Source organism: Rana temporaria, chromosome 13 (assembly GCF_905171775.1).
Source record: "Rana temporaria chromosome 13, aRanTem1.1, whole genome shotgun sequence".
NCBI lineage: Eukaryota > Metazoa > Chordata > Amphibia > Anura > Ranidae > Rana > Rana temporaria.
The window spans coordinates 70,917,679-70,930,204 of record NC_053501.1 but is presented as its reverse complement, the minus strand read 5'-3'; the positions used below and the strand labels follow the sequence as shown (position 1 = coordinate 70,930,204).

General features: G+C 42.9%; 1 protein-coding gene across 2 annotated transcripts in view; it reads right to left on the bottom strand.

The window, feature by feature from the left end:
- Window positions 1–3,364: 3,364 nt before the first annotated feature.
- The window catches only part of LOC120920192, a 46,199-nt gene continuing 37,037 nt past the window's right edge, over window positions 3,365–12,526 (bottom strand). For both annotated transcript variants that reach the window (XM_040332125.1, XM_040332126.1), the window contains exons 6-9: window positions 9,767–9,881; window positions 8,183–8,244; window positions 4,106–4,180; window positions 3,365–3,712 (exon numbers count right to left, since the gene is read on the bottom strand). In XM_040332125.1, coding sequence (XP_040188059.1) covers window positions 3,581–3,712; window positions 4,106–4,180; window positions 8,183–8,244; window positions 9,767–9,881 — 384 coding nt within the window. In that variant the 3' untranslated portion in view covers window positions 3,365–3,580. The remainder of the gene's footprint in view (window positions 3,713–4,105; window positions 4,181–8,182; window positions 8,245–9,766; window positions 9,882–12,526) is intronic.

Below are 12,526 nucleotides of genomic sequence, written 5' to 3'. Positions count from 1 at the left end.
TTGTAACTCCCCCCCCCCCAATTCTTTGGAGAATGAAAAAAAAAAAAGTGTTTATTTCACGAAAACAAATTAACAAAGTTACTTCTCACACACGGCATAGGCATACTTGCGATTAAACCCCAAAACACATTCTGAGACACTTTTTTACAGCCTAGACTCAGAGGAGGCCCAATGCATTGGTGTCAAACTGGCAGGGCTCCAGCTGTTGCAAAACTACAAGTCCCATAATGCCTCTGACTGTGGGAGTCATGCTGGTAACTGTTTGCCTTGCAGTGCCTAATAGGACTTGTAGTTCTGCAACAGCTGAAGGGCCACCAGTGTGTTTTGCAGTTTTTTGTGTCGCATGGTATTTGCGCAGAAGTTTTCTAGCTTAATTTGTTGGGGAAATAAAAAAAAATGCACTTTGATGAACTTTTATGCACACAAAAACACAATACCCAATTTTTGGTAAAATATAAAATAGATACCAAAAAGGTCACTCTTTAAAATTGCGCACACTTGTGTAATGGAGCCAAACAAGCACATTTAAAAATATCCATCGGTGACGTTTTATAAGCCTTTACAGGTTACCAGTTTAACGTTACAGAGGAAGTCTGGTTCTCGAATTACTGCTCTCGCTTCGACGTTCGCAGCAATAACCCACGTGTGGTGCGATCGAAGCTTATGTATGCGCTAGGGACCAACGCGTACGTTCACCTTTTTTTTTTAATGTTGACACTTGATCAGACACTGGTACAGTTGTTGATGTGCACGATCGGGAGGACCAATCAGAGAGCCCATGTCCTGTCCCTCCGAGGGACACAGCCATCAGAGAATTGCGGTCCTGCACGGCCATGGCACATGTTTTTTTAGAACAATGCTTTTCCTAGGCGGCCGTTTATAGTGGCCGGGTGGGAAGCCTTTATGCCAGTCATTAAAGACAAAAAACAATGGCCTTGATATAACAAAGCTCAATTCTTTTAGGACACGTGGGTGTATGGCATCTGGTCCATGTGCTTTATTCAACTTTATCCACTGTGTATCATCTTAAAATTTACCAAACAATTTGGATATATTTAACCTCTTGACCACTGGGCACTTAAACCCCCTTCCTAACCAGATATATTTTCAGCTTTCGGTGCTCTCACAATTTGTATGACAATTACTCAGTCATACAACACTGTACCCATACAAATAGAGCTTTTTTTTGGTGGTATTTAATCACCGTTGGGTTTTTTATTTTTGGCGCTATAAAAAAAAAAAAAAAAAAAAAAGAATTTCTCGTTTGTTATAAAATTTAGGAAATTAGTAATTTTTGGCCAAATTTTATACTGCTACATTACTTTGGTAACAAATAACCCAAAATTGGTGTATATTATTTGGTCTTTGTGAAAGTTATAGGGTCCACAAGCTATGGTGTCAATATCTGGAAATTGATCACACCTGAAGTATTGACGGCCTATCTAATTTCTTGAGACCCTAACATGCCAGAAAAGTACAAATACCCCCAAATGACCTCTTTTTGGAAAGAAGACATTCCAATGTATTTAGAAAGAGGCATGGTGAGTTTTTTGAAGTTGTCTTTCCCCACAATTCTTTGCAAAATCAAGTATTTTTTTTCACAAAATTGTCATATTAGCAGGTTATTTCTCACACACAGCATATGCATATCACAAATTACACCCCAAAACACATTCGGCTATTACTCCCGAGTATGGCAATACCACATGTGTGAGACTTTTACACAGTGTGGCCACATAGAGGCCCAACATGCAGGGAGCACCATCAGGCGTTCTGGAGCACCCAGACCAATTCTGACATTTCTCTCCTACATGGAAAAATCATCATTTATTTGCTAGAAAATTACATAGAACCTCAAAACATTATATATGGATTTTTAGCAAAGACCCAAGAGAATACAATGGCGGTCATTACAACTTGTTATCTTGCACGGTATTTGTGCAGCAATTTTTCAAACGCGTTTATAAAAAAAAAATACTGTTTTGTGCTTAAAGAAAAAAATAAATAAGTAAAGTTAGCCCAATGTTTTTGCATAATATGAAAGATGAAGTTATGCAGAGTAAATAGATACCCAACATGTCACCCTTCAAAATTGCACACGCTCGTGGAATGGCGCCAAACTTCACTACTTAAAAATCCCCATAGGCGACGCTTTAAATATTTTTACTGGTTACTTGTTTTTAGTTACAGAGGAGGTCTAGGGCCAAAATTATTGCTCTCACTCCAACGCTCACAGCAATACCTCACATGTGTAGCTTGAATACTGTTTTCATGTGTGGGTGGGACTTGCGTATGCGTTCGCTTCTGCATGGGAGCACACGGGAACAGGGGCACTTTAAAATTAACAATACATTTTTTTACTTTAATTTTAGTTTGACACTTTTTCCACAAAAATAATTTTGATCACGTGGTAAACGGCCGCTATATATTTTTTTACAATTCATTAAAGTGCATTTTTTTCCAAAAACATTGCATTTGAAAAACTCTGTGTGCAAATGCCACGTGACAAAACAAAAAACGTTCTGTTCTCTAGGGCCTCCGCTAAAATATACATCTAAAACATTTTTGGGGGTTTCAAGTAATTACAGATTTTTACATGTAGGAGAGAAGTCAGAATAGGCATGGTCTTCAAGTGGTTAAAAGGGAAGCCTGTAGTGAGAATATGTAGGCTGTCATATCTGACCCCTCCTTCTGAAAATGCCAACTGCCTGGCTATCCTAATTCTATGGTTTGAATAATTCTGAGCCACTGAAATAGTCAGCAGGACCCCTAAAAAATAAAAAAAAACACTGACTTTAATTGCTGCACGATTGTTCCAGGTCAATAATTCTCAAGGTATTTCAGTTATTGGTCAACCAGCAAATTCAGAAGGCGATAATGGGGGGGGGGGGGGGGGGGGAAAAAAAGTCCCACACAGCCTTTAGGAGAAAATCACAACCAGGTCCTGCGCCTACTGCAGCCTCCATCTTCTCTTTGGCTGTTCAGCACTCCTATAGATGGTTGGGAGCTAACAAAAGTACCTACAATCCAAAGGATGGGGCCGCTGCACAAGTATGCACTAGGAAGAGGATGCGGCCGAGATGTTTTTCTTGAAGACGCAGCATCGTGAAAAGTTTGGGGGCAGGGATAAAGCAAGTATGCCAGCTATGCATATATTGTATGCTGCACTCGTGAGGTTTATTTTTAAAGGACAACTTCACCAAGAGTCGGAGAGAAACCCAGCACCAAATGTACAGATATAATCAGAAAACATAAGCCTAAACTCACCATTTTATATTACTTTACTTCAAATTTAGTTAACTTAAAAAAATAAAAATAAAAAAAATAATCATAGTTCAAGGGAGGACAACAGACAGCAAATATTTTTTATAATAAATACTGAAGCTTTATTAACCTTTATATGGGGGAAAGGGAGCCATTAGTCATAGCACTGAATTCAAAACATTAGTAACAGCCTGTCATGTTGACTTCAAATAATCAAAAAGGTGCATGTCCTGGGAACTTACATCTCCATTCCAATGAAAATGCAATGCTGTCCATGTCGTGGAATACAAAGTGGAAAGATGCTGGACAAGTCTTTTCACAAGTCAAGATCCTGCTCAGCCTGCTGAAGGGCGGATCTGAATTCATCCATTTCAGTTTGGAAAGCTTTCTGTTCCTCTAGAAACTGATTCCTGCGCTCTTTATCTTCCTCCCACTTTGCCTTGACAGTCTGCCGAAAGATTTCAGTTCAAGAGTAAGGTAAACCGTAAGCGAAAAAGAAAAACCATTGTGTGCATTTATTTATTTTTTGATAAAAGGTGAAAATGGACTTTAAAAAAAAGCTGGCACATCCTTCAAAATTTTACACAAAAGGCATTCTACAATATAATCTAGGCTCTTCCATTGCCTGCATCCTAACAAGTCCAAGTTTGGAGAGAAAACATCTTAGTTTTAATTTTTTCTGCATCCAATTGTAGCAAAGAATCTACTACTAAAAAAAGGTATGCGATAGAGATTTTCTCCACAATCTGTTCACTGCATTGACCAATTCCTAGGAAATATTTTAACAAGCTGATACACCTGGAATTTTGATACTCCTTCACATTTACTGTTAAACATATACCTTGACAAGCTCCGTCTGTTCCTTGGTCGTCAAACTAAATCTCTCAAGTTCCTTTATAAGATTCTCTCTGGCAGTCTGAAAGGTAAAAAAAAAAAAAAAAAAAAAAAAAAATGTATATACATATATATACACACACACACACACACACTTTTAAGTGCCAAATATCACCCCAATAAATATTTCCCAATTTTTAGTTTACACCGGTGCTCTTCCATGAAGAATCAAAGAAAGGGAATTATATGGGTAATATCTGAAATATCTTGTCAAAGAAAGCAAATAAATAGCTGAAGTGAATAGAAACACATTTCAATGAAATGGACAGAAATCGCGTCCTACCCACCTATAGGTGCCACCACCCAAAATGGGTGAACATACCCAAGGGGCAAATGGTTAGAATGCAGAGAAATTGCGCACTGGATAGTGACTCCATGAGCAAAGTAACATCTTAATCAAGCGATTTGTAAGGAAAGGTTATAAGAAACAGAAGTTAGTACAGGCAAGAGGTGGTTGAGGGCTCGTTCACACCATACTTGCATGAAGAGGTGGTTGAGGGCTCGTTCACACCATACTTGCAAGAAAAATGATGGGAAAACACAAGCAGATTTCACTTGCTGTGCAGAAAACTGCATACACGTTGCAGATTCCTGCGCAGAAAAAAAAAATCTACATGGTGTGGTGTGAACAGGGTACATGGAGAAGCAATGGTTTTCTTTGAGCCGTTGCAGAACTGACGTCTCTGCACCATGGTGTGAACGAGACCTGAAAGATTGGGTACTGGGTAAAACTCTGCAGAAACGTTGAAAAGGTAAATTACTAGCACCAACTGCTAGTAAGCTCCCCCATAAGCATTAACATTAAATGCCCATAGGTCAGACTATAGCTTTACATATATTTGCTGAATTGGTCAATGTTTTGACTGGGCCTAGTGTAGGATGATGTAAAAATAAAAAACTCAATAGGCGTATATGGATATTGGTTTGCGCAAAACTTATAGAGTTTACAAAATAGGTGATGTTTTATGGCATTTTTATTAATTTGTTTACTAGAAGTGGCGGTGATCTGCGATTTTTATCGTGACCGACTTTATGGTGGAAACTTTTGACACATTTGAGACCATTGTAATTTTTACAGTAATCAGTGCTATAAAAATGCATGCATTACTGTGAAAATTACACTGGCAGTGAAGGGGTTAACCACTAGGTGGTGCTGAAGGGTTAAGTGTGTCCTAGGGAGTGATTCTAACTGTTAGGGAGAGGAGCTACCAGTGACATATCACTGATCACAGGGAACATTCGATCAGTGACATGTCACTAGCCAGGACAGGGGAATGCCTTGTTTACAAAGGCATCCCCCTGTTCTGCTTTTGCTGGCCGCAATCGCGGGCCGCCCCGGGAGAATTTAAAGGGATGTACAGGTACGCCCATTTGCCTGCCCGTGTCATTGTGTAAACGTATGTGCGTGTGCTGGTCGCCAAGTGCTGTATATGCTATAATATCACTTTGTAAGCAAACGTAAATCAGCACCACTTTCAATGTTTGAAATGTAAAAAAAGTGTATTTTATATAAAAGGCTATTCTGAGAGAAAAAAAAAAAAAAACACACACACACACCACACATGCGACAAAAAACACCCAATCTCATCTTCTGATATTTGTTAAACATGTGTCGAGTGTGCAAAGGCAAAAAAAAAAAGGGGGGGGGAAACGGAATGACTCTTGCCTCAATTAAATGTCATCTAGGGTTGTCCCGATACCACTTTAAGACCGAGTACAAGTACCGATACTTTTTCTTCGCCGATACCAATTCTTTTTTCTTTCTTTTAGGTCATGTGTCAGTATTTTTTTATTTTATTTTACAATTTTAATTTACTATTTTTACAATGCTTTCTTGGGGGGGGGGGGGGTGGATGGTGTCAGAGTGTTTATTTTAATTTGTATTATTTTTTACAATTATTTATTGCAATGTCAGTGATCACGGACTGTTCATTCAGAAAAAGGTAGGAGCCGGGTTTAGCGGCTCCTACCTCCGCTCTCCATCCTGACAGAAGAGGCAGAAAAGGATATTGAGGGGGACAGCAGAATGGAGGGGGGACAGCACCGGCGCGGAGGAGGGAACTGGAGGAGGATACAGGGACAGTCAGGTATCGGGACAACCCTATTGTTATCTCCTCTGTTTAAAACTTCCACCTCCAACATGACATAAGCAGCACTCTTGTTTAATGCTAGCATGAAGTTTTTATGGTAGAAATAAAAATCTGCAAGCCTCTGGTTGGGTGGGATACTCCAAAACAACCTATGTACAGGTTGACCGTAGACTAATTTCTGTAAAGCTGAATCAAAAGTCCTTGTATACAGCAAACTGTGGACTTGGCTTTGTAATAAAAGCAGTTTACACATAGCAGTCCGGATGCACACAATGTCCAGGGACAGTTTGTTGCGTCCTTCCAAGCGACATTTTTCTGCAGTGATACCAGACTAGATCTTCAACATCCAAGCCCTCAGGTCACCCACCCGAGGCCTCGAACAGCAAGCACGTGGCAGCGTTGCCCTGGAGGGCAGCAGCTCTCCAGGATGGAATGATCCTCTGCAGGAAGAGACCCAGAAGCCCAGTGCCTCAGAATTTATACAGATTCCCAGCAGTCTTCAGGGCCCTGCTCCCAAGGATTGGCCAGGGCTGCATAAATATTCATACTGCTCCACACCTATGTTCCAGAGAATTCTCCACGCTGAAATAAAGATTGAGCCATCAGACTAGCAGCAGCTGAGAACACTGAACTGACCCAATTATTCTGCTGCACGGGCTACAGCGAGAACAACTAAATTACCCAACACAATTACAGCCACACTGAATACACAGTGAGCCAGCACTAAATTAAACTAATCCTGGTACCCGTAAACGACAACAGTGCACACATCACATCCTGCCTCATGCCTGTGCCACCTGGGTGTGTCCTCTTTGTGGGCCATGCATCCCTCAGTCTCCAGCCACAGTCCCCGGTAGGGGCTACCCCAACCCATGGGAGCCATCTAGGGCTTCACTCCAGTGCCAGCGGCATGTGGCTACCTGGTGAGTACCATCTGGGGCTTTTGATGTGTTCTCGGCCCCCACAAATGTTGGATGCCCCGTTATAACCAGCTATGTGCTTAGGTCGTTTCAGATAACCAATGCAATGCCTGCTCCTGATGAGCGACCAATAGTCGCGAAACGCGTAGAGCTATTTACCTCATGCATCAATGTATTAATACTGCAGTACAATGTGTTGTACTTTTTGTTTTTATGCGATACCTATTCCACGTTTTAATCATTGCAGTACAGTTTGTTGTACTTGTTGTCTACATATATACCTGGGTCACTGCCCATATACCTTTTCCACCAACCAATCTGTGAAACACATATGTTTATCTATTTCTTCAATAGTGCAATATAGTCATGGACGGTGCATTATGTGAAAGTAATAAAATATTTTAACTTATTCCAGATTTATTATCATTGTTTTTTCCCTCCAACCTATTGCAATTTCTTTCCCGCACATGCTTCATTTAAAGTCCCGCTTCCCCCTTTTTTTTTTATATATACAATTATTAGGGATAGAGGTAATTGACTCATTACCTCATTTAAAGTCCCAATCAATCTCCCCCCCCCCCCTTTTTCATATCTTACGTAAACGACGTAAAATTCGACGGCTGTTCCTACGTCCATACCTTTGCATGGGTAGCACCACCTATAGCAGGGATAACTTTACGACGGACGTATGCCTTACGTAAACGGCATAGATTACAGCGACAGGCGCAAGTTCGTTCGTGAATCGGCGTATCTAGGTCATTTACATATTCGGCACGTAAATCAATGGAAGCGCCCCTTGCGGCCAGCGTAAATGTGCACCCAAGATCCGACGGCGTAGGAGACTTACGTCGGTCGGATGGAGGCCAAATTCAGGCGTATCTAGTTAAGAGAATAGGGTGCATAGATACAACGGCTCATTTGTTCACTTACGCTGCGTATCTGTAGATACGCCAGCGTAAGTGTTCTGTGAATCTAGCCCAAAATGTTTTATACTTAGTCAATGAAATTTCATACCTTGGTCTTTTCCCTGATATTACGTGTCTCTTCTGCATCAGCTAGGATTTGTTCACCTGAAACTAATGGGAAAGAAATATCTTTGAAAAATTTGAGCAGCATTAAGATAGGAGGTATTAAAAAAAAAAAAAAAAAAAAAAGAAATAAAATAAACCATGGCGCACCCTGGCCAAAACCTTAAGCTTTAACCACTTCCATACAGGGCTTTTATACACACCTCATTACCGGGCCTATTCTGGCACTTCTCTCCTACATGTAAAAATCATTATTCTTTTGCTAGAAAATTACGCTGAACCCCCAAATATTATATATGTTTTTTTAGCAGACACCCTAGGGAATAAAACGACGGTCATTGCAACGTTTTATCTTGCACGGTATTCGCGCAATAATTTTTCAAACGCCCTTTTTTTGGAAAAAAATTGTTTCATGAATTAAAAAAATAACAAAACAGTAAAGTTAGCCCAATTTTTTTGTATAATGTGAAAGATTATGTTACACCGAGTAAATAGATACCTAACATGTCACGCTTTAAAATTGCACACACTCATGGAATGGCGCCAAACTTCGGTACTTAAAAATCTCCATAGGCAACACTTTAATTTTTTTTTACAGGTTACCAGTTTAGATTTACAGAGGAGATCTAGTTCTAGATTTGTTGCTGGCACTCTAACGCACGCGGCGATACCTCACATATGTGGTTTAAACGGCGTTCACATATGTCGGCGGGACTTACATGTGCGTTCGCTACTGCGCGCGAGCTACCGGGGACAGGGGCGTTTTAATTTGTATGCTTTTATTTATTTTTTTTACTTATTTTTTTCTTTTTTTACACTTCTTTTCTAATTTTTATTTTTTTTTACTTTTATTCCTATTACAAGGAATGTAAACATCCCTTGTAATAGGAATGTGTGTGACAGGTCCTCTTTATGGAGAGATGCGGGGTCAATAAGACCCTGCATCTCTCCTCCAGGCTGGAAACCATGAGATCGGTGAAAAAAAATTCACCGATCTCATGAATACTGTTGCTTACTAGCCGCAATTGTGGCTTTGTTTACTTACGGGGACCCGGGCGTGACGTCATCACATCGCGCCCGGGTCCTCCGACGGTCATAGAGATGACTGGTGACCATCTGGTCACCAGTCATCTCTATGCTTCCTGCGAACGCCGGACGATTCTTTCTCCAGGCCCCCGATGGCACGGGAGAGCCCGGAGAAGCACCGGATGGTCGGCGGGAGGGGGGGATGTCCCCTCCCGCCGCCTGTAAGAACGATCAAGTGGCGGAACCGCCGCTATGATCGTTCTTATGCTGCGCAGAATCGCCTGCAGAACAAAAGGATATCTGGATGATGCCTCTAGCTGCAGGCATCATTCAGATATCTACCCGCAAAGCCCAGGACGTCATTTGACGTCCACCCAGGATGGGAGATCCCATCTGTGGACGTCAAATGACAATGGGCGGGTATTGAAGTGGTTAATTAAGCAAAAATTGCCCACTGTATTGCAACACAAAAATTCACAATACATGTGTACAGATTACACTGGTTGGCTTTCAATACCTTAATTTTACCTTCTACATCCATTACCTGGGTCAATATTTCGACTTTCCAAAATAAGCAGATTATTCTCCAGACGCTGTTTTAATTCCTTTAGCTCTTTCTGCGTGGTGTCCTGGTTTTTAGACATCTCTAGAATTTGACTCTGATCAAAAAAAAAAAAAAAGGGGGGGGGGGGGGGTGTCTATTACAATAACTCACAATTATCACCAGACATTGACAATGGGGGAGGGGGGGAGAGAAAACAAAAACAAAACAAAACAAAACCACCCTGCAGTGCAGTGCTGCCAGTCAGTGTCCCTAATCACCGCCACATCACCCAGTCATATTGTTCCTGATCACCGCCACACCAGCTACAGCGTCCAATTGTCACCACACCAGTCCTAGTGTGGATCTGCAGCAGTGTTTGCAGCCACACTAGTCTCCAGACCAATGTAAGCAAGCATCAGTGCAGTGCTGCCTCTGCCCACACCAACCCTGTCCTGTTTGACCATTGTCTGCGTGCTGCCTGAACTGACTAGGTTTCTGCGGGACACCAGTCCTAGCCATCCCCTGCAGACAACTGCCCTTTTGGTCCCACAGGAACACTCTCTTCCTTTCTTTAGCCTCCTGTACTCCTTGTGTCAGTGGACATGACTTTTCTGGGGGCAGCCATGTACCAGTAGGCTAGGCTTGTTTGGCTTAAAGGAACTGGGATGCAATAGGAGACTACACTAAGCTATATTCCCTAACCACTTATAGAGGTGACCATTACAGTACATTGGGTTTAATACAATTGGTTGATTTGTGTGATACACAAGATACAACGTCCAGCGTCCAGGACATAATCAGTCCAAACATTGAAAAAGTCTCACCTATGGTAATGTCATACTCGGGAGGAGTAGCATGCATTTCAAGGGGGTCGGTCTGCAGACCGGCGCTCCATTTTAGACAAGAAACATGTGACCCCCACAAGGAACTTAAATACTTCCTGCCCGGCAACATAGCAGAATGACAGTCGGGTGGTGGTTCAGTTATCCTGACTGGGCATCATGACATCCAGAAAGATAACATTCTGGTGTGCCCGTGGGGGCATGCAGTGCGGCAATCGTTTGTGCCGTGTGTCACCGACAGGCTCCTTACCACGTAATCAGTTGTGACCAAGAAGTGCCAGTAAACGCTTTCCTCCGTTCGGGCTGACAGGGAAAACAGATCGGCGGCTCTCCCTGTCAAGGGGGGGGTTGGGGTCCGCAGTGATAATCAGCACATTGCTGATTATCAGCACAGCCCCCATCGGTAACACCTGTCAGTGCCAATCGGTGCCCATAAACATGCCCCATCAGTAATGCCTGTCAGCGCCCTTCAGATGCCAATCAGTAATGCCCCTTAGTAGCTCATCAGTGCCACCTATTAGTGCTGCCTATCAATTCTATCAGTGCCGCCTCAGTGAGAGAAAACTATTTTATAACAGAAACAAAGAAAAACTGGAATGTTAGGATGGATGCTTCATGCAGCTGGGACAATTGTGGGCTTTGTTTGCAGGCAAGTGGCAAATATTGGGCGATGCATACTAGCCCATTATACTTTTACTTTGCAGGGGAATAAAGAGAAAGTAAAACCCATCAGGGTTTACTTCCTCTTTAATGTAACAACAACCAATGGCTGCAGACTGGAGTGCCACTGACAGAATACATGTGACCTCCACTTGTCCATAGAAAACATGTGACCTTCACTTACTCCAGCTCCACTCTAGACAATGTAAAAAACAAGCTAGACACCTCTCACACGAACAGACAATCTGTCCCCGATTGGACCTCCAACAGGGCTGATGTTAGAATAGGCCATGTGGGGGGGCGTGGCCGGACCTGACAGGAAGATGGACGCTTAAGCTCCGAGCTCCTGCCACCTCAGAACGGATAGATAAAATACGCAGAGATTTTTTTACCCCAATCAGCTACTAGAATGGGAACTGCTTCTAGACATTCCTCGGCTTCTCGCTCCCATTCACAGAGGAAAATAGCGGAGCCCATGGCCAGAATATCCCGGAGAGGTTTCGCACGACTCGAGGGAATATGGCGTCCTCCCGCCATGGGGCTTCTTAGGGCCCATCACTGTTATCTCAAGCTTTGCCAGAAATTATTTTAACAGCACCGCATGTTGCCCCTTCACCGCAGCCTGCCTCGGGACAGGGCAGAACGGACTCGTCCTCACTACCTCAGCTGAACATCATGGATTTAAAAGCTATTGCGACGGATATCAAGGACACTCTCTCGGCCGCCATTGACGAGTTGAGAATTGACATCCGCTCCCTACAGGGTCTCGAACACCAAGCGGGGAGTGGAGGATCATGGCCTGGTCCTCCAACGCTCCACACGGAAGATTGACGCCCATACCCTCCAGCTCAGGGACATGAACCGCCATTTGGAAGATTTGGATAACAGGGGCCGACGCCATAACCTGCGAGTGAGGGGATTACCTGAAACCATTAAGGGGGACCATATTCAACAGGAGGTGACTGCTCTCTTTAATGGAGTCCTCGGTAGACCACTACAATCGGTTATAGCTATGGAGACGATCCATCGCGCCCTCCGTCCCCGGGGTAGGGACACTGATCCCCCCAGGGACATTGTGTTGCCTGGTGGACTACAAGCTTAAGGAGGACATCGGCTCACTCATGGTGAGTCCCCTATCCAAATCTTCCAAGACCTCTCTGGCATCACTCTCCAGCACCGACGAGACCTCAAACCTCTGCTGGACACCCTCCGATCTAAGGAGATACGCTATAAGTAGAAGTTCCCCTTTTGCCTGGCG